The sequence below is a fragment of the Camelina sativa genome, chromosome 7 (assembly GCF_030686135.1).
Source record: "Camelina sativa cultivar CO46 ecotype springtype chromosome 7, ASM3068613v1".
In the NCBI taxonomy this organism is placed as follows: domain Eukaryota; kingdom Viridiplantae; phylum Streptophyta; class Magnoliopsida; order Brassicales; family Brassicaceae; genus Camelina; species Camelina sativa.
In genome coordinates, this window is record NC_141886.1 from 782,532 (window position 1) to 804,582 (window position 22,051).

At 34.9% G+C, this 22,051-nt stretch overlaps 6 protein-coding genes across 7 annotated transcripts in view; 2 read left to right on the top strand and 4 right to left on the bottom strand.

Annotated features, from left to right (window-relative positions):
- Nucleotides 1–1,801: 1,801 nt before the first annotated feature.
- LOC104699673 (uncharacterized protein C24B11.05-like) lies at nt 1,802–3,251 on the top strand. Its single transcript, XM_010415012.2, has 6 exons — nt 1,802–1,983; nt 2,102–2,167; nt 2,259–2,356; nt 2,436–2,561; nt 2,647–2,844; nt 2,925–3,251. Exons 1-6 carry the CDS (start codon nt 1,944–1,946, stop codon nt 3,144–3,146), a joined length of 750 nt encoding a protein of 249 aa, XP_010413314.2. The 5' UTR covers nt 1,802–1,943; the 3' UTR covers nt 3,147–3,251.
- Nucleotides 3,234–22,051, bottom strand: part of LOC104699672 (peptidyl-prolyl cis-trans isomerase CYP20-3, chloroplastic) — a 47,436-nt gene continuing 28,618 nt past the window's right edge. The window contains exons 2-8 of one of the 2 annotated variants that reach the window (XM_087457917.1): nt 4,800–4,981; nt 4,400–4,594; nt 4,150–4,306; nt 3,945–4,033; nt 3,783–3,837; nt 3,603–3,688; nt 3,234–3,502 (exon numbers count right to left, since the gene is read on the bottom strand). In XM_087457917.1, the coding sequence (XP_087314043.1) occupies nt 3,347–3,502; nt 3,603–3,688; nt 3,783–3,837; nt 3,945–4,033; nt 4,150–4,306; nt 4,400–4,594; nt 4,800–4,856 (795 nt within the window). In that variant the 5' untranslated portion in view covers nt 4,857–4,981 and the 3' untranslated portion in view covers nt 3,234–3,346. Of the gene's footprint in view, nt 3,503–3,602; nt 3,689–3,782; nt 3,838–3,944; nt 4,034–4,149; nt 4,307–4,399; nt 4,595–4,799; nt 4,982–22,051 lie in introns of those variants that run through there. The other variant, XM_010415011.2, reaches the window with a different exon arrangement.
- Nucleotides 5,205–6,019, bottom strand: LOC104699674 (uncharacterized). Its single transcript, XM_010415014.3, has one exon. It carries the CDS (start codon nt 5,840–5,842, stop codon nt 5,366–5,368), a length of 477 nt encoding a protein of 158 aa, XP_010413316.1. The 5' UTR covers nt 5,843–6,019; the 3' UTR covers nt 5,205–5,365.
- LOC104699675 (uncharacterized) lies at nt 9,431–11,573 on the bottom strand. The gene is made up of 4 exons (XM_010415015.3): nt 11,161–11,573; nt 10,451–10,797; nt 10,101–10,301; nt 9,431–9,998 (listed from the first exon to the last, which is right to left on the bottom strand). The coding sequence occupies exons 2-4, from the start codon at nt 10,632–10,634 to the stop codon at nt 9,538–9,540; spliced, it is 846 nt and encodes a 281-aa protein (XP_010413317.1). The 5' UTR covers nt 10,635–10,797; nt 11,161–11,573; the 3' UTR covers nt 9,431–9,537.
- Nucleotides 11,784–12,777, top strand: LOC104699677 (germin-like protein subfamily 2 member 4). The gene is made up of 2 exons (XM_010415019.2): nt 11,784–12,023; nt 12,116–12,777. Exons 1-2 carry the CDS (start codon nt 11,909–11,911, stop codon nt 12,664–12,666), a joined length of 666 nt encoding a protein of 221 aa, XP_010413321.1. The 5' UTR covers nt 11,784–11,908; the 3' UTR covers nt 12,667–12,777.
- On the bottom strand, nt 12,753–19,983 carry LOC104699676 (uncharacterized). Its single transcript, XM_087457915.1, has 19 exons — nt 19,103–19,983; nt 18,674–18,805; nt 18,510–18,581; nt 18,295–18,365; nt 18,112–18,211; nt 17,919–18,017; nt 17,651–17,777; nt 17,113–17,252; nt 16,968–17,027; nt 16,607–16,842; nt 15,929–16,358; nt 15,476–15,799; nt 14,765–15,370; nt 14,506–14,679; nt 14,174–14,407; nt 13,817–14,100; nt 13,476–13,736; nt 13,252–13,374; nt 12,753–13,143 (listed from the first exon to the last, which is right to left on the bottom strand). Exons 1-19 carry the CDS (start codon nt 19,253–19,255, stop codon nt 13,011–13,013), a joined length of 3,759 nt encoding a protein of 1,252 aa, XP_087314041.1. The 5' UTR covers nt 19,256–19,983; the 3' UTR covers nt 12,753–13,010.

The following is a 22,051-nucleotide window of genomic DNA, read 5'->3' on the forward strand; positions in this document are numbered from 1 at the left end:
TTAGATTTTGATAATGGAGATTGACATTTTTAATCCCTGCATAGATCCTATATGGAGTATATATATATTTTGTCGTTAGCTATTATTTGGAAAAGCAAGATACTGTTTGACTAATTTGTGGCTAATTTATACAATTTCTGAGCAATTTTGTGTACAGTTATTTGGCATGTACATAATATATTAATGCTTAAATCCTTATAATATTACGCTGTAATAATGGTGGCAAGTGCATGTTTGTGGGCTAAAAAAACTTCTTCTTCCTCTTTTAGCGTGTTCTCTAGATTTTTGTTCTGAAAAAAACATTCTCAATTAAATACGTAAAAATAGATTAGTTACGTTTGCTAGATTTATTCGTGCCCTTCTGTCGGTCTGACGTGGCCGTCTCTTATTAAAGTGGTCCCCATTCTGGCCTTTTTTTTGTTAATGGGATTTTTCATCAAATTAAAATATATGGACGAAAAATGTTTTGGGTATGGGCCTTACAAACCCAATAAATTTATTGGAGATTTTTTTTTTTTGTTTTTGTTTTTGACATCAATTGATTGGAGGTTTTAAGGTTGCTAATTATAATTTTATATTATATATATTAAATGAAAATTAACTAATTTATTTTTTCCCCTAATTTTTGGTTATTATTTACAAAATATGTTTCAACGGACTAAACCCATATCTATGATCTTTTTTTTTGATATGCGAATAATAATATTAGAACACACAAAAAAACAATTTTACCACTAACTTCTAAGAAAATCAATATGTTAAATTATTACACTTTTATATTGGAATGCGCCTACTAGAAACTTTCAGCACAGTGTTACACTGAATTACGTTAGATTTACAATTGATGATTTTTTATGTTTTATTTTTACGGGATCTGAAGAAATTATAACCCGACATAATAAAATGAACACATGATCCATGTCAATAATATGTCGCTAACCTAACTTCTTGGTTTTTAGGCTTTTAAACCTTTTTCTATTATAATAAAGAGTGCTCTCTGAATCAGCTAAACATTCGTTCGTTTGTATTATTTTATATGCAGATTTGATTCATTTTTATGGCGGATGATAATCATTTTTGATTTAATTTGGTTAACATACAACTAGTTGTGATTTACAATCAAAATAGTTTTAGACTAATTTTTCCTGCTATAAAAGAAAATTAAACTTGTTTTTTTCATGATCAAACATTTTTTGTTGCATGATACTTGACCTTTTTTGTGTTCTGTCTACACTTGACATTTCAGAATATGCGACTGTTCACCTTTATTTTTACCCTTAGTGTTTGCATTATTTATAGAAAATCAAAATGACAAAGAAAATTATACGAATGTATACAATAGATAATAGTATGTGCTAAACACATCATCTTATTATTTGCCTTTCATCACCATATAAACAACATGGACATGGTGGATCATTATCATAATCGCCAAGTCACCTTCAACAATCATGCTTTCTGAAAATCATTTCATATTAAAATAGAGACAAGCCAATGTAAACAGAAACAAAAATAGAGACAAAACCAAAAACATTAAAATAAATTATCGTATGCTTTCCAAACGATATAGATAATAGACCAGTGTTGAAACTCATTTCATTATTGTCTACTAACGTATCAGATACATTTCTATTTAACTAAAAAAGGTTGATGATAATTGGCAAAGACCATAACAGATTAAGATGTTAACCAAATCGCCCGTAGGGCCCGGCCTGCTTCTCGCCATAGTTATTGGCTGAGAACATAGAGCGGGGAAAGTGATTAGGTATCTGAGCTTGAGGATTCATTATTAAAAAAGACAAAATCCATTATTATTTTTCGAATTGTGTATAAATACAGCAACTCCTTCACATTGATCATAAGCTCTCTCACACACACCTTTCATTAAGTATTCTCTCTTCGTAATTCTCGTTAATATCTTCTTTCTCGCTAAAATTAGAAAAATGGATGGATTTGGAGCCAAGTACGAGTGCTTGTTCTTTGGTAACACACACATAAACACATCATCTTCAACGTTTTTTTTTTGGTTTTTCTCTATGCAATTTCTGAAAGGTAATTCATCAAAAACGTTTTGTTCTTTAATTTGCTGTTGTTGTTGCAGATCTGGACGATACTTTATACCCTTTGAGCATCGGAATCAACCTAGCTTGCCGAAACAACATCCAAGGTAAAGAGAATAACGTTTCAAGATCGAATGTTGCTTAATTATTAACGACTCAAGTTCTTATTTTGTTTGCTCTCTCTTTGTTATTTTGCAGAGTTCATGCTTAACCAACTCGAAATTGAAGAGAGTGAAGTTCCAAAGATGTGTTTGGATCTTTACAAAGAATATGGAACCACCATGGCTGGTCTCAAGGTAAGCGATTTCAAAATTCTTGATCCTAAACATACCAAAGTTGTTCTTTATACCGAACAACATAGGCGTGTTTGTACAGGTTCTTGGTTACGAGTTTGACAATGATGAGTTCCATGAATATGTCCATGGAAGACTTCCATACGAGAAACTTAAACCTGATCCAGTTCTCCGTAACCTTCTTCTCTCTATGCCTCACCATAAAATCGTAAGTTTCTTCGAGCTTGTTCTTGTTCCTCATAATTCTCCACTGACTCCTTTTTCTCATTCTCTGTTTTAATATTTCCCATCAGATCTTTACTAACGCAGACAAATCTCATGCAACACGAGCACTTACCAGATTGGGTCTAGAGGATTGCTTCGAAGGAATCATTTGTTTCGAAACATTAAACCCTTCCTCTGACTCAAAGACTCAAATCCTCTGTAAACCTTCTGTTGAAGCCTTTAAAGCCGCAATTCGCATCGCAGACATTGTTGATCCACGCAAAACGGTAATATATATAAGTCACTAGGATGTTTCAGAGTTTTCAGTTACCAAACTCAAAAGTCTGTATATTTTTTTTGTTTTCAGATGTTCTTCGATGACAGTATTCGTAACATCGCCAGTGCTAAAGCAACGGGGCTAAAAACCGTGTTTGTGGGGAACTCAGTGCTAGTTCCAGGTGCAGACTATGCACTAAGCAGCATTCATAACATAAAGGAAGCAATACCTGATTTATGGGAAGACAACAAAGATGAGAAGCTGGAGCCAATTGTTCAGCAAGCCGCAGTTGCAGCCATGGTCCATGCTTAGTCTAATATGAATCCCACATCGATTAAGAGAACCTTGATTGTACTTTTTAACTCATGTATCCGAAATAAAAGAAACAAAAGATCAGAATATAAAAATCTTTGGCTTTTTGATGGTTTAAAATTCCTCAACAGTCATCATAATTGCAAAAAACAGAACAAAGATCGCAATGACAATGCACACTGGTCAAATACTGATTATAATCAAGCATCAATTGGGAGCTCGCCGCAGGCATAGATTCTACAACCTTTCTTGGGAACATCCATGGCGCGTGTCGGCTGAGACTCAAGGGTCCTCACAAGCTTCATACCTTCAATGACTTGTCCAAACACAACATGCTTGTTATCCAACCATGGAGTCTGCACAAGAAGAAGATAATCAAAGAACAAATCTTTTGTGAATAAATCTGAATCAGAAAATGTGAAGGTAAAACATATGAAAAATGAGGTGAAGAGTCACCTTGACGGTGCAAATGAAAAACTGGCTTCCATTAGTATTAGGACCAGCGTTTGCCATGCTCAAGATTCCAGGTCCAGTATGCTTCACTGCAAATACGAATAGTCAAAAAAAGCATTAACACCTCTAAGAAACACAAGACAAAACCAGAACTATTCTTTGGTTAATAATAATAATACTCACGGGTGAAGTTTTCATCTTCGAACTTGGCACCGTAAATACTAATACCTCCAGTACCCTGTGAGGCCATATTCGAAGTTGGTCCATTTAGAAAGAAACATCAAATAACAAACAGAACAGTCTTATATGTAATTTTCTCGGGGAAAAAAAAAAAAAAGAACTTACATTTCCCTCAGTGAAATCACCGCCTTGGATCATGAAATCCTTAATAATACGATGGAAAGAGGAACCCTTGTACCCGTATTTTTTCTCACCTGGAAGAAATCAATTTCCTTTTAGACAATGGTTTTGTTTATCTATATAAAGTTCCAAACTTTAATCATCTCCAAAGAGACCACCATCACAGTTGAAGGAAAAAGAAGATCTTTACCAGTACACAAGACACGGAAGTTTTCAACGGTTTTAGGGACAACATCTCCAAAGAGACCCATCACAATTCTTCCAGCAACTTCACCTCCAATTTCCACATCAAAGTAAACCTTGTTTGTCACTTTAGCTTGTGGTTCAATGACTTCTTCTTCTTCCTCCTATAAAACCAAGTTCAAACTTCAACACACATCCATAAGCAAACAGGACATTATCAATGATGACAAAATCAGGTTTTTTTGGGGAAATCTTACAGCCGCCATGGATTTAACACAAGCGGTTCTCTGCTGCTTGGTGGTCGGACAAACTCCGGAAAATTGCTTAAGCGGGAAACTTGACGCATAGTGCAATCTCGAAGAAAATGCAATTCCAGAGGAACGAGCTCCGAAGCAAACTGATTGAGGTGTTCGGTTTGCGGAAGCTAATTGCGATTTAACACCGAACCCAATCTACAAACAAAAACCAAACAAAGAGAATTAAGACCAAAAAAACCCCACAAGAACAGCGAGAATATCCGATGGGGAGATTCCGTTTCAACTCACTCCACTTAAAACCAAAAAAGTAGACGCCATTACTGGTAGAGTGAAAGAAAAAAAAAAAAAAAAAAAAAAAAAGCATAGACTTTTACGAAAAGTGTAGGACTAAGTAGCGAACCTGGGAAACAGAGCGAGAAGTGTGAACCATCTGCATTGTAGACGACGAAGCAGCCATTGATTTTGATAGAAGAAGTCTTTTGTTGTTGGGAGTCTCTAGTTTTTGCAGATAAGAGAGAACCGCCTCGAGCCTTGTTTTTAAGTTAGCAGATGTGGTGGCTTTGGTATCCTTAACATCTCTTACTAACTTACGCCCCCATGATTACGACAACTAGGCCTTATTTTTTATTTCTTTTAGGCCCAGCCCAACTATATATTCTCTTGGTTATTATAATTAAACCATTTTAGTGATCACTTAAAACGTCGTCCATGTTTTGAGACCGTTCATCATCACTATCAGCTCTGCTCTTACGGTTTGTGTGATTTCGATTTTATCAGATAAAAAAATTAAAGAAATTCCAGAAAATTGTTACAAAATACTTAGTTAAACACTTGTTTTACATACTTAGGTCATAAGTGAAAATTCAAGAAATTAGATTTTAGAAGATTGAGAAAAAGTTAACCTACTTGCCGCAAAATAAAAAGCCGATAAAATTAGAATTTAGAAAAAGGCCCCAAAAGTTTTGACTAAGGAAACTTTAAGCCCATTGATTTCAACATGTCAACAACACAACTCCGATTTTGATGATTAACCCCCTCCTTGTCTTCTTCTTCTTCAACCTTGTTGTCACCGGAGTTTCGAAGCAGAGCTTCAATGATTTCCTTAAAAGGTATAATCTCATCACTCTCTTTCTCTTTCTTCTTCTTCTTCTTCTTCAACTTTCTTCCGTCTTCTTTCCATTTCCCACCACCCCATTCGTACGACGGATCCATCCACGGCGGCAACACTCTCCTTCCGGCAGCAGTTGATGTCGAAGCTCCTTCCTTTTCCGAAACCCTAGATTCGATCTCTTTCGGCTGATTCGATGTCGCATCATCAGATCTCGGTGAAGTGGGAACAGAGACCATCACGATTCTTTCTTCGGAATTCGCCGGAAGAGCTGAATCCCAATCCCCCAGAATCTCTGAACTCTCTGCTTTATCTGAAGGTTTCTCCTCCTCCATTCTGACAAAAAAAAAGCTTCCGCAATTACACGAAAACCGGTGAACTGTTTTTGTAGGTTGTGTTGAAAGATGGATATAGAATGTTTTTGGGCTTTTCAACCTTTTTGGGCTTTTAAGTTGGGCCACATTTCAGATTTTGTCAGTTGATAATTTCAATTTACACAGATTATTTTTTTTACCTAACGGATGGGAACTTCGCAACTATACTCGACATTCAGCTAACAACAATACATACATTTGTTTTTAGACGATTTCCATCTATTGAATTTTATGATACCCTAAGAAAAATCATATGATGATGAAAATATGTGTAACTCAATCGACTCAATCAGCAGTTTCAGTTTTTGTATTAGGTTAGATTGAGAATATTTCATAATATTTATTATGGTGGAAAAAATATACGTCCACTTCATTCTCCATTTTTACCTTTCATTTCTTCTCTGTATATCGACTAATTATAGTAAATATAGCTCAGCTATTCTCTATTGTATTATGATTTAACAATCAAATTTAATTAGTGTGTAAATTTTGTAAAAAAATATATATATATTTTAAAATATTATACTATATAGTAGTTGAATTTTTTATTGTTGAATTAATATGAAGAAATTTAAATGTTAAAATTACATTACTTGAAAAACGATTGAACTAGTGATGCCAAACTTACGAACCAAAGGCTATGCAATGGATAGGACACCAAGCTCGGTTATTCTCCATTGTATTGCAATTTTAACACTTAAATTTCTTTTACTAATTCGACCATCTTTTAACGATATTTAAGTAAAATTTGATATTTAAGTAAAAATATCAAATTTGTAATAATGAATTTAAGTTCAAATGGAATCATTATAATAATATAAAGGTGTGTTCAACTAACCTGAATCAACTATCCAGTAGGGAGAATGAGAAAACCTGATCCTTTCTTTCGGCGCATCCAAATTCCCTAGTAGACCTGCCAATATTTCATCAGACGCGTAAATATTTGGATACATCATACATGTAGTCTTAAAAGCATATACCACAATAATAGAAACACACCAAATTAAGCTGTGTAATAAGATGACATGACATTCATTAGTCCCTACAGATTCAAATTCACACACGCATACTGATAGTCTGATAGATCATAATAATGCATACATATATCATCATCATTATTTCTCATTCAATACACACACGAACTTACCTCAAACGAATAATGGAAACAGAATTGAATTGAAAGGATCGTTGAGGAATATGAGAGAACTAATTAAGACTTATGGGGGGTGAAAACGGCTTCTCCGGCGTAACGTCACCAGCTTTGCATGTTTGAGAGAAGAACCCAAGTCAACTACAATATAGCTCTGAACCTTCAGCTGTCCAACAGATACGATCAAAACCCGCGACGAAAAAAAGTAAAGTCCTTGACAAGACGAACTCATGCGAAAAGGATAAAGACGATGTTGTAAACAGAGTTTAGGGATGAGTGATACAAGAAAAGCTACCTCCGCCGTACATAGCTGCCGAGAACGCGGAAGGCAGAGAGCTTTTCTCTAACGGAGTTTCGTCTGAGGGTTTATTAATTAAGAACAGATCACAAGTAAATAAAGCGAAGCGGGGTTAAATAATAATAAAAAATTGAAGTTATATCTGTCGACAAAGAAAATAAAAATGGAAATTACTCTTAATTTACAAAATATTACCGTTACATACTTCCTTTACTTTAAAAAGTTACCGTTGATACTTATTGTAAAGCAAAACCAGTTATGTGTTAGTAATTAATTCCTATAAATTATAGTATAAAGTATAAACCCAGACATATAGATTAGATACATCATACATACGTCTATTTTTTGCAATGAATCAATCAAAAACAGTATAAATCTGATGAAATATGAACCCAATCCCACAAAATTATAGATATTCTGGAAACAGTTTGATCATCATCTTTAGAAGTTTTTGTTGTTTTAAAAAGGAAACACAAGATATATATATATATATATATATCCATATAAATTTGATTTTACTAGTATATATATCTCAAGTTGTATCTCTCAAAGTTTGTAATCCTATCATAGGTGGTAATGGTATGAACGAAGTTGTGAACATTTTGACCCAAAAAAGAAGAAGCAAAGGCTGAATTTAAACTGTGGGAAATCATTTTACCGTAAATCACCGTGATTAATTGTTGTCTTCTTTATTGAGTATATAAACCGGGATATGTGTAGACAATAAAATGATGCAAATCTCAATCTGATGACTCGGCAACCGGAACTACGTCGTCTCAATTTGGATTAGAGTATTACTACTTGGCAGGATTGAAATAGACATGGCTTTCAGTTTTGGGTCTATGCTTATTATGTTCGAGTTTGGACTATTTTAAATTTTTCCCCCTAAAGGATCAGATTGACAGATATTATTATTGTCTTCCGTTCACACTCCTGTTCTTCTTTCTTTATTGGACAAATCATTCATGAGACAAAAATTACTACAGTACCACCATTTTATACATGGAACTAGGTAACAAACCGCATCTAGTGCGTATTAAATAATTATTAAATATTTTTACTGTAATTTTTATTTACAAAATCTATTATATTTATTGGTAATTGAAATCTAAAATCCGATTGTGTAGTGTATATATATATATATATTTATATATATAATTTTGTATAATAATTAAAATTTAATCCGTGAGAATAATTATAATATTAATCTTATATTATCATATCATAAAAACAAAGAGTTCTTAAAATTCATTTAAAAGATTTGACAAAAATGTAATTAAAGGATATAATTTAGTTAGAAAGAGAATATAAGAATTTAATTTTGGGTGTTAATTATATTTTTGGAAGAATACAATGGCATATAAATATAAATATTATAAAAAACTGATGACAAATAAAGAAAATAGTGTCCAGAGCTTTGTGAATGCGGCACATCAACATTTTGTGTGAGAATATTTTTTTTTTAATATATATAAGGAATGTTTTTACTGTAATTTTTATTTACAAAATCTATTATATTTATTGGTAATTGAAATCTAAAATTCGATTGTGTAGTATATATATATATTTTGTATAGTAATTAAAATTTAACCCGTGAGAATTATTATAATATCAGTCTTATATTATCATATCATAAGAACAAAGAGTTCTAAAAATTCATTTAAAAGATTTTATAAAAATGTAATTAAAAGATATAATTTAGTTAGAAAGAGAATATAAGAATTTAATTTTGGGTGTTAATTGTATGTTTGGAAGAATACAATGACATATAAATATTATTAAAAACTGATAACAAATAAAGGAAATAATGTCCCGTGAATGCGACACGTTAGCATTTTGTGTGAGAATGTTTCTCTTTTAATATATAAAGGATTGGGAAATTACATTTTAATACAGTTTCCAATAATCTTTTTTTATATATTTGTGTGTGTTTGGTAGTTTAATTACAAATATTTTCTTATTAAAGAAAATTCTACAAATGACATTCAAGGTATATATTTTAATTTTTGAAAAGTATATTGTAACAGTTGTGCTCTTTGTTTATGAAATAAAAGAATTCTTCTTTGAGAATAAAATACCCCGTTGAGTAAAGAGAGAAATATGAAGAAAAAAAACCCCAAAACTGAGTTAAACAGAACAAAGATTGAAACAACGTCAATGTTTTCACACACACAAAGATACTACGTACTGACTGCCGTGGGACATCATTCAAAAGTAAAAATTGATAGAAATAACACTATCGTTCCCAACACTGCATTCGTCTCCATTGGGTTTTGCAACACTGCTTCGCTCCCTAGACCTTCCGCTTTGCTTTTCAACTTTAGGTGATTTCGATTTTTTTATACGACATCTCTTACACTTCATCTTCAGCTTATAGGCAACACCGAGTGAGAAGCTTCTTCCTCTACAAGTGCAAGTACAACGACGACGTTTCTTCCGGTTCCGCATATTATTATTGTCCACACTTCCGCTTTGGTCGATAGGATCATCATCACCCGGTTGAATTAGGAGAACTTGGTAATTTTTCGTGGATTTCAAACGGCCAACAACCTCGACGAAGTCATGAGAGGTGTCTCCCAATATTAGCATCAAAGTACACGGTTCTGGATGTTCAGCTGACCATGAAACAAGGTCTTCAAGCATCTGTTTCTGTCTCGCGTATCTGTGTCCTGAAACAAACAAACAAAACAAACATTAGAGATCTGATGATCAACATGTTAACATAATCATTAAAAAAAATATTAATTTAGAAGGAAATTAATTTATAAAACCTGCGGGGAAGTGATTGAGCTTAATGTCTCCAGCTGGAAAGTCATGACCAGTTAAATCACCATAAGCCCTTATTGAGAGAGGACCACGATGACCAAAACTCGAAAGATTCGATCTTATTTTCTCCAAAACCTCATTAGCATTGAGTTCACCAACAGGGATCTCGCACTGTTCTATGTCCCAAAAGACGCCTGTCTCAGCGGCTGCGAGATGTTTTGTTTTCAACATAAGAAACAAATTACGAAACGGACACAACTACAGAATCTATGTCCAAGAACGAAATCTATAATCCAAATCTACACAGTTATGGAAAGAGGCAAAAAAACAAAACATATATCGGAGAAGAACTTACTTGCGTAATCGCCGGGGAAAATATCAGACATGGTTTTCTTGCCGGGTTGAACGAGAGAACTAAGAGACATGGTCTTTAGCTCTGTCGCTGTGGATTGAGTTATTTTTTTTAGGGTTTTGGTGGTGTGTGCTAACTTCGATTTTACCCCCTTGGTAACACAACAAATACACAAGCAAGTAGCCATGGGTAATTTTGTAACTTCCTAAGTCAAGCCGGAATCAAACATCACCGCCTAATATCGAACAAGAGGTCTACTTGGGCCAATTTTGGGTGGTGTTAACAGGCCACCTAAACTGGATTTTATCCATGGGCCTTGTTAAAAGCATTGCAATGTACAAACAAAAAACCTAGCAGAAGATAAATTCAAATATCGAATCAGAAAAATACGTAGAATGAGACCTTTTCATTCTTATTAATAACGATCGAAACGAATCTCAAGTTACAGGACCATAGGAGAGAGCTTAGAAGATCCAAGCTAAATAAAAATGATTAATTCTAAAAAAAACCTAATATCAACTTATAAATGCTCAAAATGAAACTTAAATTTCAATCAGATTTGACTTGTCTGTTTCTTTTGGACATACTACTAAAACATATTACTATGTTTCAAAAATCGAACATCCTATCGGCTACAATAATAAAAGCCTACACGATTTTCAGTATAGAAAAGAGAACTGCGAAAAGGAGTTTGGTTGAGAAAATTAGTTTACCTTTCTTTGCTAACAAGCAAGATGATAGATGGCTGATACTGGACTAAGTAACGTAAAAAAATATGTATTCCGGGATAATCAAAATCCCAAAAAAAAAGCATACGTTTTCATGTTACTTAGTCTAGATCAGACATCTTAGTAACAAGTCTGAAAACCTCCACGAAAACAAGAAAAAAAAATAGAAAGAGAGGACGAGACAGAGAATAAAAGGGAAGAGATTAGGTTGAGAGGCGGCGACTAACACTTCAGAGAATGAAAGAAAGTACATCTCTGCTTTTAACCTATCTATGGACTGGTATCGTTAACACCTTCCGCTATTTTACGCCGGCGAGGATCTACCCCAACTAGGCCTATTTAATTTTCTACCAGGCCCAGCCCAACAACATAAACGAACATGCTTCGTCCCGCCTCAAGAATTGGAAACTGAAACCTTTTTAATAGTTTTTTTAATCTCTGATCTAAAATACAATTCGGTGTAACCTTAGAATTATAGATAACGAAAACCAAAACTTAAAAGTTAAATTAAAATATACTACATGTGTATATGTGTGTGTAAGAAAACGACATCACATCTCTCCAACTCTCTCAGTTTTGCTTTGCGTTTAAGTTAGTTTAGGTATGCATAATTTTCCCCCAACAAATTCAAATATATATATAACGATCCAATCGAAAACATAAAACATATCACAGTTGCAAATTGGAGCTTCAAAATCTGACTTACAGTAAGTAATAGTAACATCATCAAATCATGAACTCGAGATGTTATAGCTTCTTCTTTGCTCTGTTATCATCTCTCACTGTGATTGCTCTTGCTTACGATCCTGATACGCTTCAAGATCTATGCGTTGCAGATCACACTTCAGGTATCTTCAATAATCAAACCTTGTGAATGACATAATACTATGAAAGTAATGTAAATGTCACTAATTATTTTGGATCATGTATGTGTATGTAGGGATCAAAGTGAATGGTTTCACGTGTAAACCGGAATCAAACATCACCGCCTCAGATTTTTTCTTCGCCGGGATCGGAAAACCCGCCGTCGTTAACAGCACAGCCGGGTCCGCCGTCACGGGAGCAAACGTAGAGAAGATCGCAGGGCTCAACACGCTCGGAGTCTCGCTCGCGCGTATAGACTACGCGCCTGGAGGTTTAAACCCGCCGCACACGCATCCACGCGCCACCGAAGTGATCTTCGTATTGGAAGGCGAGCTAGACGTCGGGTTCGTGACGACGGCGAACAAGCTATTCGCTAAGACGGTGAAGAAAGGAGAAGTTTTCGTATTCCCGAGAGGGTTGATTCATTACCAGAAGAACAACGACAAAGCCAAACCGGCGTCGGTGATCTCGGCGTTCAACAGTCAGTTACCGGGAACACAATCGATCGCCGCCACGCTATTCACGGCCACTCCTACGATTCCGGATCACGTTTTAACGACGGCGTTTCAGATCGGGACTAAAGAAATCGAAAAGATCAAAACCAAGTTCGCTCCCAAAAAAGTCTAAAAATTTGAGAAATTTATACCTATAAATTTGTGTTAGTTATATATAAATTTATTTTACTAATTGGTTTTAATAATTAATAAAGGAAAAAGAAGAAGAAGCTTGTTCATTAAAGTAACCTAGCTGAATCAGCTGGGGGGGGTTTTAAAGCAATCCATATGAAAAGGAGCAAACCTATAAACAGAGATAGATCTCTCTCTACAAAGCAAACACGGAGACATGGAGAGAAAGCTGTACAATTTTTTTATACACTAAAAGCTCTGTATAAACCAAACAACATAACTTCGACTAGGTTATATATTTATATATATATGTATGTATGGACACTGAAACCCCAAAAACACCTTTTATTTATCTATCCTGAGGTTATGACAGAGATGTCCAAGTTCCGGCCGTGACTTCATCCAATCCAAAAATTTCATTTCTTCAGGCGACGTGCAGTAGAGGTATGATCTGAATGTTATCAGGTAAAAGTAACGCCTGTACATACATATAACAATCAGATTACTCGTTTGAATATGGAAAGAAATCGAAACTCAAGGTTTGGTTTGGATTGGTTAATGACCGGATTGGAGTCGAGTAACTAACCGTAAGGCTTTAACACCCATGTCCATGATGTACGAACGGTTTTCATCTTTTGTAATTGGAAGCTTGTTCAGTTCTTTACTGTAGTAAACGATGTCTTCTCTCAAATGTCCTGCACCAGCACACCTAGAATGCCAAAACAAGAGAACGAAATCATGAGCGATGTAGTTAAAAAGTGAAAGAAAATTGTCAAAAGAGATTGATTGATTGATTCTATCAATACATACAATTCGACTATTCCATCTACGTCTGATTTGCTTTGCGGACCATGAGAAAGCACTCTTATGAGACTCAGTATGTCACGGTAATCTCCCATACTCAATGCTTCTTCATCACAAGCCCGTGACGTCGAATCATCTTCTTCCAAGGTAGCAGACAAGGTTGATATGAAGTTCTGACCAGGTTGAAGTAGGAGACAAGTAATGGCCATTGCATACGAAACACCTCCAAAACCGGTGTGCGATACAAACAAGTAACTCCCAGCAGAACTGTGTTGAAAACGTCACCACAAGTTAAAACGGAAAAAGATTTGGTATGTATATAAAATGTGCAGATGATTGATACTTACTCGTCTTTACAGTACTGGATTGCGTCTACATCAGAAGCTAATGCGTCTTTTTCTCTGGTTAAAGGTATTCTTTGGTACGATATGTTGAAATTTTCATCTTTCAGAGCAGCATATACTTCTGCAGGTGTCTTCACATTATCTGGTTGAATATTCTCCCAATATCCAATAACCCGAGATTCATTTGATGCTGGGCTGTATTCTTCACGATGCAATAGCATTCGACCTCCAGTCTCTCGAACTTCAGACAATATATCTTCTTTTAACCGTGTTTCTATGCTTTCTACCTGCATTGAGGATTCAAATTAATGAAACTGCTTTTGCAATTTGCATAATTATTAGCTCTTGTTTGAAACATACCACTGCACCCGTTATTCCAACATGCTTAAGGGTATCAACAGGTTTACTCAATTCTCTCAAGACAAAAGGAGTTCCATTGATGTAAACAACTGCTTCTTCTCTCAAGTCTGTTATTACTATCCTCTCTGTTGAAACCCCACCTTCTTCCTTTAGTTTGGTGCCTAAATAGGCGAGCATCTTTTTAGCGCCTGAAATTGTGGGAGTTGCCATACTATAAACAGGATATCTATCGACCTGAAATGAACGTTATGTCATGGTTAAGTGTGATCATTTTAAGTTTACCAGTAATCAGGAAACCACGGGTACAAACATCACATTTCCTTGTAGCCTACCTTGTATACATGAGGTGCACCGTTGATTTGCAAACGACTTGAAGTTCTTTGGCCAGGAAAAAAGTACATTTTAAGAATAGAACCTTTACCCAAGACAGAACCACTCCGTTCGTTGACAATTGACTCCATCACTGCATCTCCATGTTGCGATTCATGTTGTGCCCGCAGTTCCTCCTACATGAAAATATCCATAGTTACAACACGCAAATAAATAAAATTACACAGTGTCCAAGCCTCAATAATGGGAAATCTGACTCACAGGTATGGTAAAAAATCGTCCAGGTCTTAGCCTTATGCTCCACTTCATTGCTTGCACCTCAGGCCTCTGATGCAACCAATTCTTGAACGTCACCTTAGATTCTCCTTCCACAAAGAATCCATCAAAAGCTTTGCTTCCTAAGTAGGCTGCAAAGGCAATCAAACGGAAGTATCTCTCCAAGTATTCAGCGCCACGTTTCAAGGCAGCACTCCTTACTCGTGGCTCAACATGTTGTTGGTTGAAAACCTTCCTGTACTGCAGAACAGCTTCACGAATATTTTGCAATGCAGAACATCTATCAATCACAGCATCTAACGCCTCACGGGATTCAACTCCATTATCGAATAACCTAGTAATTTTCCACAGTAAAAGGATGTCATCCATTCCAAATGCACGACCTTGTTCATCCTCACTTCTTCGTCCTGAATTACGAGGTCTTTCTTCAGCGTTATTACTTCCACATTCTTCACCACCACTTGAGGAATCTTCATCCACAATTTCATGGGTCAGAACATCATAAAGAACCTTGATAGGTCTCCCATAATTGATGCGGAGCTTCACTAGACAAGCAATGACAGTTCCAGTGGTTGTTCTACCTCTCCCCATCTGTGAATGAAAAAGGAATTACTGTAAGTCGAACAGATAAGCTAAAGAGGATTACCAAACATATCGAAATACACAAGCAGACTGGGATGCAGAAGAAAACCCAACCTGGCAATTGAAGACAAAGGCAGTGTCTTTGGAAGCAGAAGCAATATTAGATGTCAATGTGTCAAAGTCTGAGCTTTTAGGAGCTTTACCATCAGTTATAGGTACGCGTGCATACTTAATAGGAAAACCATCAGCCTCTAAACATTTGTAGACCTCGAGGGGTGTTTGAACAGAATCATTATCCACATTTTCCCATAAGTCAAAAATCTGTCCATCTTTGGTTTCATGAATGACCATTATTGCACCGTCGTATCGCTTAGCTTCTCTTAGAATATCCTCTTTTAGACGAGCCTCCATTCCTTCGACTCTATCTCGATCAATTCCCTACATAGACATATTTATATAAGCTTTCTAACCAATCCATAAGAGTTGAAGATAAACTGAGGCTAATCACTCAAAGGAATTGCATCTAATAGTATCTGAAATATACTTAAAACACACACATATTATTACCGTATATTCTAGCATGTTCTTATACGGTCTTTCAACTTCACGTAGAACGAATGGTTTCCCGTTGATATAGATAACAGGTTCTTCTCTCATATTGTGCCAGAAAACTGGCCGACCACCTCTAGAACTCCCAACCCTTTCAATGACAGATCGAATACCATCTATAGTTGGATTAGCAACACCATATACTGGAAATCCTGGAACCTCCCTGAAATTCGGAGCTCCTTCCACCCTCTCTGGTAGACTTAAAATTTGACAGCCAGGACTATGATCGCTCTTTAGAACAGTTTGACTTCCCAGAACTGCCCCACTTCTAAGCGCAGCAACGACACTCATCTCGTGAGGGCGCCCGTCGGTAGATTCTGCAATCTTTGTCAAAGAAGGCTTCATAGCTGCATATCCAAGGGCACCCATAGGATCTCTTCTGAGCAACCTGGAAGAGGCAAATGAACTTACATAAGACATCTAAAGATCACATGAAGTCTGAAACAGAGTACCAGGTTAATTTTGGCATTCAAATTCTAGTGTAAATAGATAATGCAGGGAGCTACTTAAAGATAGGAAAATTCTCTCAAATAAGTTGTTCTTCAACTGCTCCTATGGAAAACTTAGGTACAACCAGATTTACAAGCAAACAGAAGCATAACGAGTTACAAGCAAAAATAAACTGCTTATCAGTACCTGCGAAGAATGCTATAGAGCTCTGGCCTAGCTCGCATCCAATCAGCAAAACTGACGTGGCCAAACGAACCAGATTGGAGGAAAGCACCCTCTGAATGAATATATACAGCAAAGCATATAAGGAAGTAATATCTTTCCAAGTACTCAACAAAAAATGAGAGTGCTGCCTCTCTCTTCTTTTCATCGGGTTGACGCAAAATACTACTGCGATAGGTTGCAATTGCCTCTCGTAAATTCTGTAAGTTAATTCATGGACAAACTTTAGACCTTTTACCCTAAGTGAAACCTCATAAGATAAAATACGGTTGCTTACACGTTAGATTGTACTTAATGTAGGTATTAAAAAACTTAACACAAATACCTGCATGGATGCACATTTGTCGATGACTTTATCAACTTGCCTTTTACCTTCTACACCACCCTAGAATCATGAAACCAATAAATAGTTAGAAGCAGCAGGACCATCAAGATAATCAGATGAAGACAAACGGAAAGGGACTAAATACCTCTAAGACTCTAATTAAGCTTCTAACGACCGCATATTCCCCTCTACGAATTGCCTCCTCCGAATTCGGCAGATTAACAGTAATATTTTCGCCAGCTTTAAAGATTCTCCCAAAAGAGTTGTTTCTTGGGAATCCTTGATCTTTATTCAACATTAAAAAGCAAAAAAAAAAAAAAAATGACAGGTTAATAGATACCATAATGAGCTGGCTTAAACACCAATTTGCATGGACTAACTATCTCTAGGCTATAATTTTTTCAAGAAATATGTGGTTCTTAGATATATACATAAGAACATGCTTGAGAAATAGAGCTGAAAGATGATTATTTGGCTAATCGATCGTGTTTCATTTCTCTAAGAAAAAAAAACTTGTAGATGTGATACTCCAAAAGCGGAATAAAAGTAAACAATTCTACAATAAGGTATCCCCAGTTCAGCTTCTATTTCCGAATAACAGTATAATTCACGGAAAGAGCATTCGTTATATTCTCTTCTCATATGCTTCTTCGCAAGTTGAGCGGTTGGACATGATGAAGTACCTGATGCTCCAGTACGTTTGAAATAGACCAGGGTTGCAATCACCATTCCAGTCGTTGTACGTCCACGTCCCATTTGACAATTGAAAATTATCTCCGTATTAATGTCAGCCTGAGATATCTTCCTAATCTGAAATCATACATGTGTATTAAGAAATGAATTGAGAGAAACATAGTAAGTGCAATATAAAGTTATGCTCCTAGCAAATACGAAATGGCAAGAGATAAGATCATTCAAGGTTGTCGACTTAGAGGAATGTATAAGACTTACCAACAGATCAAAATCTGTTTCTTTTGGTGACTTTTCATCTGTTATAGGAACACGTTCATAGTCGACAAGGTATCCTTCAGCTTGTAGTTCCTCGTAAACCTAAATCCAAAGAAGTGTATAAACGATAAGAATGATATGAACCTGAAAATCCCACAAAAGGGTGTACATATGATGCTTCATTCCAATGTCCTACCTCAAGCAGTGTCTTTAAAGAATCAGTTGAGACTGGCTCCCACTGGTCAACCATCTGACCATCTGGCAGTTCATCGGTGACAAGTATCTTATTCCCATATCTGCAAGGCAAATGATCAGATACACCCAAAGCAAAAACAATGATACAAAAAAATTTAGATCATTCAAGGGACCTAGTGGTTACCTCGACGCCTCCATGAGAATATCTTCTTTTAACCGTGCTTCCATTTGCTCTACCCTTACCCTGTTGATTCCCTGATCAGAAAAACATAAGCTAAAGGTCACAAATGAAAGGTTCAACAGATACACAAGTTTCTGATTTACTTTGTTAGTGGAGATAATTTGCAGCAACCCAACAAACTAATGTACAAAGGCTATGTTTGGACAAGGCATTTGTACCGTGTACTCAAGATTGGTGAACGGTTTCTCCACATCACGTAGAACAAACGGTCGCCCATTTATGTAAACTACCTGCAAAATGATGTAGTAGATGACAAGTTAACAAGAAGGAATATTGAAACAAGCAACAATAATGGCAGAAGCCTGGGGGAGATGGATTTTACCGGTTCCTCCCTAAGACTAATCCAAAGAACTTTAACTTGTTTCCCGTCCTTGTGAGCTCCAATGTGCCTAAGAACGTTTCGTATACCAACAGCTGTAGGGATTGCAACCCCATGTACACGTAGTGAATCAGCCTGTAACAAAAGACCACAAAACCAACATCAGATCAAAATTAAGCCTTAGTATCTCAAAACCAGCTTCAGTAGGAACACACAATAAGTTCTCGAGGTTTATAAGAAATATGCACTCTGGAACACACAAGATCAAGTAGTAGAATACGATAAAACCTAGCCGGAATCAAAGGAAATGCCAGCACATAGGATTTGTTTCTGTGATTCGATTTCGATTTTGATTCACAGATTCAGCTCACTTAATACATATACAAAGCAGGTTTTCAAATCAAAATCGGAGAATGGGAGGGAGGGAGAGACCTGACGGTAATTGGGAGCGCCTTCGATCTGAGGAGTCATACGCTTGTTCTGGCAACCAGGGAAATGGTCACTCTTAAGAATCGTCTTCTTCCCAAGTACCGATCCATCTCTCAGCTTCATCACCTGCTCTGGCTCCTTCGGTATCGACGACATCTCTCATCCAACAACAACAAAAACTCGTAGATTCGATCCCGTGTAATCTCTCTCGACTTCCTCTTTTACACACACACACACTCTAATACAATAAACTGTTGTTCGATTCCCGGTAAATAGACAAAAAAAATCCTGCGCCAATGCGGATAGGAAGAAGAAACGCTTGGAATATTCTTTGATTCGCTGACAAACAAAAAATCCACAAATTTTCCCCGAACCAAGTTTGAGAGAGAAAGAGAGAGATAGAGATGAAGGAAACGGATAAGGTCTGCGAAGAGCGAGCGAGAAGTGGAAACGAATCGGATTTTTAAGAATAAACGCGAGGATAATTCCAACCAACTTTAATTTTAGACCGGAGAGAGAATTATCTAACACAAGAAGAGACGAGCTCACACGCTAATAACTTCAATTTATATAGTCCTTATATTACTACTGTACTCATAATATCTGATTATCTTCTATATATAGTTGATTAAAAAACACTAAAACAGAATTTTATATAATTAAAACGATTCAATTTTAGGAAAAAAAGCATAAAGAGAGAACTATCTAGAAGCCTAGAGGGTTTTAAATAAGGAATTAGTATATATCCAAAATGAAACTGAATTGATTTAAGTTTGCTTACTTTCCTTTTGTTTTATTTTAACAAATTTTCTTTGGGGATTCTATCCATAATAGTATCTACTTATTATCATGGTACATGTGAGAAGAACAATGCTTAGGTATGTATATCCATCATGGAGATGAACCTCTTTATTTATCCCGTTATAAATTAAAGAAACAAAATTTATATAATATTATTGTAAAATAAAAAATTTAACCACTCTTTTATAATATATAATTTCGTTTCAATTATAATCTAAACTCTAACCACCTTATTTGTAAATCTAAACAAATATATAATTTTGTTATAATTGTAAAATATAAATTCTAAACCACATCATCTGTAAACCCAAACTGACGTATAATTTCGTTTTAATTATAAAATCTAAATCTTAATCACCTTATTTGTAAACTCAAACCGACATATAATTTAGTTCTAATTATAAAATCTAAACTCTAACTACCTCATTTGTAAATCCAAACCGACCTATAATTTCGTTTTAATTGTAAAATCTAAACACTAATTCTCATTTATAAACTCAAACCGATATATAATCTCATTTAATTGTAAAATATAAATGAAACTTATATTTAATTTTTTTTAATTTAATTTTGATTTATTTTAAAATAAAACATTATGATTGGTTGATAGAGGAGAGAGTAAGTATTTTTCATGTGACAAATATACAATTTAGTACTGAACAACTATAATTAAAAATTATGGTTCCTCAATAATCTCTCCATAACTAAATTTTTCCTTTTATTTTTAGTTAAACATTTTATATTTCTCATGGTTCACCTTTTAAATTATTTTTTTAAAAATATATATGAACCTAATGTATGTCATTTATTTAACTTAATTTAATTGTTCCTGCTCTTTGGATCGGATAGATTCAATTTTATCCGGATTCAACACGTTTGTTTTAAGACTTTCAATTCAAGCCAACCATAAAGAGATAAGAAATAATAATTTGCTTACTTTTTGTGTTGGTTATAAAGTTAACTTTTACGTTATAATAACAAAATTAAATTATTTAGGTAACTTTATAAATAAAAAAATAGAATAGTAATAAAGTAGCCTCCGAATAAGAAGAAGAATAATAAGAAACGAAACAAATTTTCGATTGGTCAGTAAATGAGTTGTGGGTCTTTGCGTCACACACAAACGTGAAAGGCGTGTCTTTTTCCTAAAATTGTTGTCTGATTATTTCCAATCCTGCGAAGATATTTATTTTCTATAACGTGGATATTCATTCATTCATGGAAAATTTCATTTATTTTGAAGACACCATTTAATATTCCTATTTTAGTTCCTATAAATCTATACTAATAATGTGGTTTAATAGATATTGAGAATTTTTAATCCTTGTACTAATCGAGTATTGAACATTTATGTAGCATGTTAGTGTCCTGTGTGACCTACATATATATAATGAAATACTATTTATTAAAGATTTTTTTAACTAGATTGTCGATAAGTTTAAGTTATTTTAAAAGACTATAAAGTATTTTCACAAAAAAATGAATACGATGAATGTTTGACAAAAACAAAAACAAAAAAATGAATACGATGAATGTTTGACAAAAAAAAACAAAAAAAAAACAAAAAAATGAATACGATGAATATATAGACGGTGGGATATTCTTTTGGGATGCGACAAGACCAATCATCGACCATACATTTGGTGATGTTACCATATTCACATACAACCAAAAGAAATCGAACGTGAGAAAAACATATATATCCACATGACTTGAGTTTGTGGAAACAAAATTACTAACTTTATCTGTAAATATTAAATAGTAATATATCTGTCTATAAACAAAATATCTTTCAATGCTTATCTACGTACAGTAACACGGTTTATACCTTCCAAGTTACAACACAAAGAAAATTCAATTATACTGATAAGAATCCCCTATGGAATACTAATCAAATATACTAGCGCATTGCAAAATGAAACTTGCAAACGCTACACAGTACACACCCACATGTGCCATTCGAAACCTATTGACAATAATGGATGTCAAAAATATATACAATTGTACATAATGTAGTATATCTTTAATAAATAAGTTGTACATAACCATATCATTCGTAATAAGTTGTAAATATAACTATATCATTCGTAATTCAAATATACATGCTCAAATATAATTTGACCAAGTACACTAAATCCATTGATATTGAAT